Here is a 6,200-nt window from a genome sequence, read left to right as displayed (position 1 = left end):
CTGTGCAATGCCCTCTCACAGAATAAAAATTAAGGGCTAAATTCCCCATTATATCTTTGATTTTATCAAACTCTCCTTTGTTCTCAGACAGGGAATGAAGAGAGCTCATTTAAAGCTTAACACTTGAATCACAGCATTCCTCTGCTCAGTGATGGAAACAACGCACAGACTCCTCCTTCCTTGTTAGTGGCTTTGCTTTATGAATCAATTCCAACTCCAAGACCCCAGGCCAGGATGCAGAATCATCTTGTTTTCCTGTCACACCTGGTGGTGCTTGGGGATCACATGTTCCCTGATCTAGCGGGGACTCCCTTATGCATTCCAGTCCTTTGGGCATCTTTGCCAGCAAAGCCCTCTTTTAATTGCTCAGCAATGAAACAAATTTGCAACACTATCCCTTCTATTCAACTTTTATTAAAAGAAATGCTAAGGTACTGAGATGCAGTACATCATATTTATTACCAAAATTATTAACAAATATACAAAACTTATACATGTAATTTTCTTACATCCATTTATTCTCTATAATACTGATTTTCAAGTAGGTTATCTACAGTATGTAAACATCCCTTGGATTGACCTCACACAGGATTAAGGAAAGCCCTCTAACCCAAGCTTTTTCTTTTTTATTCTTTCTTTCCCCCATCAGATACTTCTTTTTATTTGGCTTCCGTTTGTAGCATCTAATCTTCACATTTGGCACGTGGAAGAGACATCTACAGTGCAAAAGAGGCAGATTTTTCTGGTTTCCTTCGAACAATTTTGCAAGGGGTATCATTAAAGAGCAAAGTGGATGGATTTGGGGGTCACCGAAATACCAACAACGCTTGGCTCGGCCCAGCAACCTGAGGTCCAAGTCACTGCCTCTTCTCCTCCCACCTCCCACCCCTCCCCCATGCAAGGCCGCCCTGGCCTTATCCTGGCCTCAAAAAGGGTTCAAAAACCAAACAAAACCATCCATCCCAGAACAAGGAGGTTCTTTATATCCCACCGAGGAACACGGTTTTTTTTCTACCCCCCGCGTTCTTTTGCATTGGCTTGGTTTGTGCGGTTTGACGAGCCGGCAACACTCTTCCATGGGGAATAAAATGTGGATTAAAAAATAACTCAAGAGATGAAAAGCAAAAAAAAAAAAATGAGATTAAAAGCCACCTCCCCGCCCCCTCCCCCCAAAAAGGTCGAACTTTCTGCTTCTCGTGGTCATCTCCGCACCGCTTCTCTGCAAGGGCAACGGCCAAGAAAAGTCCCGGCCCGTCACGCGTGAACTGGAACCGCAGACCTTCGCGTGGGGTCACGGAGAACGAGGACAACGACCCCCAGCAAAAAAAAAAAAAAAAAAAAAAAGAGGTCCTTGGCGCCGGTGCGCCCACTTCCCGCGCTTCCGCAACCCAGTAAAGCTGATCTCGCGAGAGTTGGGCCGAGGTTGGCGCGGGGGCGGGCGTGGGCTCTCGCGCATGCGCCTCGGGGGCTCCCGTCCGTCACCACAGCGGGGGCACCGGCCCCTCGGCCGCCCCGTAGAGCTCCGCCAGCTTCCGGAAGCGGGGCCCCCAGTCCGTGAGGAAGTCGAAGCTCTGCTCCGAGTCCGACGTGGCCGACTGCAGCGAGCTGAGCGAGCCGGCCACCGAGCCGTCGCCCTCGAACATGTAGGTCTGCAGCGAGTCGAAGGGCGGCGCCCACAGGTCGGCGTCGGCCTCGTAGAGCTTGGCCAGCACGTAGCTGTGCACGGTGCTGCTCACGGCGCACGTCTGGGGCACGTGGCGCGACAGGCTCTCGATCTCCGGCAGCATGTCCTGCCGGGCCTTGGGCGCGCCGCCCGCCTGCGCCTCCCGCGGGTTCCACATGGCTGCGATGTCAAAGGCCTCCGTGTCCTCCTCGCCGCCACCCTCGTCGTCGTAGCGCACGATGTTCTCGTGGATGTTCTCGTCGTCGTCGATGATGTACGGCTGCTTCCGGTGCCGCCGCATGGACAGGATCAGCAGCACCAGCACTGCGGGACCGGGACCGGAACCGGAAACAGGAGGGTGGGCGCGTTAGTGAGAGCCGGCGGGCGCCCGCGTGACGTCATCCCCGCGCGCCCCACGCGATGCCTTCACGGGCAGGGGCGGGCAGCGCCGGCCTTGGGATGCCCGGGGACCAGTGCAGTGGACGTCCACAGCATCCCCGACCCAGCAGCTCGCTCACCTCTATCACAGGGAGCCTGGATAGTGCAGCAGAAATGTTGTCAACACTGGTCTGTAAATGTTTATTTTTTCTTTTTTGTGAGTGACACGTCCCAGGGGTGCTGGGGGGCCCCGGGGTGGGTAGGTAACCGAACTCTGTTGCCCACTGTGGTGCCAGGGATGGAACCCGGGTCACCTACGTGCACAGCACTGCTCACTGCTCAGTGCGTTGAGTTCTCGCTCCCAAAATTGATGATTTAATTTCATTTCTTCCCAAGTGGTCCATGGATTATGCCTCCTGTTTTCCCACCCATTCTAGCTGCGTAAACAGTGAGTCATGTCACTTTAAACATACGTGTTTTGGGGGCTGGGGCAATAGCACAGCGGGTAGGGTGTTTGCCTTGCACACAGCCAAGATGGCCGATACAGGTTCCATTCCCAGCATCCCATATGGTCCCCTGAGCACTACCAGGAGTAATTCCTGAGTGCAGAGCCAGGAGTAACCCCTGTGCATCGCCGGGTGTGACCCAAAAAAGAAAAAAAAATACTTGTTTTAAAATAAAATTTCTGTATGGTTTATTGTCAGTAAATTTGTTCTTTACCTGGTGTGTGTGTGTGTGTGTGTGTGTGTGTGTGTGTGTATGGTAGTGTGGTGTGGTGTCTCCTAAACAGTGTATCTGGGCAACCGTTGACTACTGGTTCAGTGCTTAGGCTTCCCTCGCAGTGCTCGTGGGTCTCCAGGGGGTACATCTGGGGTGTTCAGGTGACCATTTGGTTCTGAGGATTGAACCAGGATCAACTGCACAGAAAGCAATTGTCTTACTCCCTGTATACCCATTTTTATATGCCAGTATACCCAGGGTCACTTAAAAATCTCTCCGGTAAAGGTGTCAGGAGTTGAAGAAGTTTAAGAAACCCTTCCTGGTTGAATCTGGAAGTGCATTTTGTCATCACTTGTGTTTAGAGAAGAGACTGTGTGTGCAAATGAAGCCCTGCATCTTTTAAAATGATTTAATTAGAAGTTGAATGTAGTCTGAATATCAACTAGCAGTTTTGAAACTATATTGGTTTTTGTGTATAACCCAGGAAGCAGTCAAAATAAAATTCCAGCAACAATGACACTCTGGCCTGCCTTCAGGAATGCAGTGTAAGGATCAGATTATATCTTTATATGAAGGCAAATACAGATTTCTCTCACTACAGTTATGTTGGTGAACTGCATTTTTTTTTATCTGCTTCGTTTGTTTTTGGACCAAACCGGACTACACTCAGACCTACTTCTGCCTTTACACCCAGGGACTGCTTGCATGCTCAGGGTATATAACCCAGGTCTGCTGTTTGCAAAGCAAGTGTCCTACCTGCTACACTGTCGCTCACAGATTCTTATGTTAGTATATTAATAGCATTGTACTTTTTTTTTTTGATTTTTGGGTCACACCCAGCGATGCACAGGGGTTACTCCTGGCTCATGCACTCAGGAATTACTCCTGGTGATGCTCGGGGGACCCTATGGGGTGCTGGGAGTTGAACCCGGGTTGGCCGTATGCAAGGCAAACGCCCTACCTGCTGTACTATCACTCCAGCCCCATAGCGTTGTACTTTTAAATAAAATCATCTGCTAATGCATTTTCATACAGACATAATGAATTTGAACCAGTCTTAGTTTTTTTATACTAACTTCAAAATATTAAGAGCATAGATGACTAGCAGAAAAGCCTTTGTGGGGAGGTAGCTGTGAATTTTGGGCTTCATATTCTTTGAGGAAGGGAAGAAATGAGCAGTGACCTTTCACATTGCTCATCACATTATCAAAGACGCCCCAGAGTTGGATGTGCTCTTGCATGTTTGGATAACATTTTATCCCAACAAATTCATTTTTCCACCCAGGGTGTGTTCATTGTGGTTTAAAGAGAGATAGAGATAATCCCATTGAACTGTTTATCTCTGACTGAAAACATTTTCCAGGAAGTGCGTGGAGATTTTAGCTATAGAGCTGCTATCGATTTTTTTTTTCTTCTGGTGTACTTTGTTACAGCTGGTGACAGTTTGACAGTACTGCAAAATAAGACCCCAGTTTATTCAGGGAAAAAACAAATGGAGTCTAACTGTATGCCCAGTAATATTTTTCAAGACTGACTTTGCAAATTTGCAATAATGATTGTCAAAGTTTAATGGAGAATCTACTTTACAGGAATTGGAATTAATGAATACTAATACAAAATATTTCCTCAAATAGATTGACTGACAATACTGCACATATAAAAGGACTATTACATATTCTCATGTGTTTTCTCCCTGCAAAAATGGGACTCATAGACTACAACCGTGAGATTTCAGAGAAATGGACTAGGGCTCTAAGAAAGTGAGGGTGACAACTGCATCAAACATTGGGATGTGACCAATGCAGGTAGGAGGATAGAGTTCTAAGTGAACTTGTATTGGTAGATTCAGTTAAACAGTTACCGAACTCAGATATTGTTTAGGTGCCATGCTAAGCAATGGGGTAATAACATTGCATAAGATGTAATTTCTGCTTTAATATGTTTGCAGTCTAAGGAGGTTATAGATACTAATGATTAATACAAGGCAGGCAATGATAAGGGCTGTTATATGCAGGCTACAAGTGTTGTGAAGAGAATACCAAAGCAGAGCTAGTTAATTATTCCTTGAGGATTGGGAAAACTGCACAAGTGGCAGTGGCATGGTAAGGTGGTATTTAATTTATTAATTAGTTTTGGGGCCACAACCAGGGGTTTGCAGGGCTTACTCCTGACACTGCACTCCTTTAACTCCTTTAACTTTTAACTGCACTCAGAGTTTACTCCTTGTGGGCTTGAGGCCCGATATGGGATGCCTGGGATCAAACCCAGCTCAGCTTCCTGCAAGGCAAGTGGTATTTTAAAACATGCTGTCACTGTCACTGTCCTCCCGTTGTTCATCGATTTGCTCGAGCGGGCCCAGTAACATTGTGAGACTTGTTACTGTGTTGGGCATATCGAGTACGTCACAAGTAACTTGCCAGGCTTTGCCGTGCAGGCGAGATACTCTCGGTAGCTTCTTGCTGGGCTCTCAGAGAGGGGCGGAGAAATCGAACCCAAGTCGGCCGGGTCAGCCGCGTGCAAGGCCCTACCCGCTATGCTATCGCTCTAAAATTAGAAATGATTTTGAGATTCTATCAGAATTCCTAAGGTGATAGAGAAGTGGGTAGTTTATAGAGCTATTCCATCTCTTCAAAAAAAAAAAAAGATTGTCACATCTTAATTTTTAGTTAATCTGATCAGAATAACAAGTATGATGTGATACCCTGAAACTCAGATTTTGTGACAAATGTGATTTCACTGAAAGACTTCCCTGGAATCAACTCCAAGGAAGTTTATTCTTTCGATATTGTGGGCACACTACATAAATTTTGGAGGTGTGAAGAAATGCAAACAAAATTAATATACTATTATGAAATTATTTGTGCCCACAAATAGTAAAGTCAACTGCGACTGAAATTTTAACTGTTTGTAAATTCTCTTCGCTGTGAGAAGTGTGCCTTTAAAATGAAATTTTAACTGTTTGTAAATTCTCTTCACTGTGAGAAGTGTGCCTTTAAAAATGAGTGCCGAAAACTGCGAGGATTTTGATATGTCTACTCAGTTTAAGTCCTGAAAACTGTCTGTTTATTCCATACAGGTCAAAAGACAAGGCATAATGTGATCGGAAGGTACAAAATACATTGCTTTTGTCATATTGCGTCTAACTTGACATCCTCCCTCTGCTGATCACTTTAAATCAGTCTTTTTGTAAAGATGATTACTTTTGCTCTTTGTGGGCCAGGGTGAACTTAATAGCGTAGATAATTCTCTAAGATAGAAGGAAGGAAAGCCAGCCTAGAAAGTTCTCCTAGGAGAAGGCATCTTCAAAGGTCTGTTACAGACTATCCTGTGAGGCACCCAAGGATTCTCAGTGCCACCTTCTGGACAGTTCAGGAATTACAGGAAGACTTTATTTGTCAATGCAGATAGGATCCAAAAAGGCAGACATTCAAGGACTTAG

At 46.0% G+C, this 6,200-nt stretch overlaps 1 protein-coding gene across 1 annotated transcript in view; it reads right to left on the bottom strand.

Annotated features, from left to right (window-relative positions):
• Positions 1-1,474: 1,474 nt before the first annotated feature.
• The window catches only part of CDH20 (cadherin 20), a 64,426-nt gene continuing 59,700 nt past the window's right edge, over positions 1,475-6,200 (bottom strand). Inside the window, exon 11 of the mRNA XM_056106963.1 lies at positions 1,475-1,987. Coding sequence (XP_055962938.1) covers positions 1,479-1,987 — 509 coding nt within the window. The 3' untranslated portion in view covers positions 1,475-1,478. The remainder of the gene's footprint in view (positions 1,988-6,200) is intronic.

The sequence above is a fragment of the Sorex fumeus genome, unplaced genomic scaffold, assembly GCF_029834395.1.
Source record: "Sorex fumeus unplaced genomic scaffold, SorFum_2.1 ptg000151l, whole genome shotgun sequence".
NCBI classification, from domain to species: domain Eukaryota; kingdom Metazoa; phylum Chordata; class Mammalia; order Eulipotyphla; family Soricidae; genus Sorex; species Sorex fumeus.
This window is presented reverse-complemented; position numbering and strand designations above follow the sequence as displayed.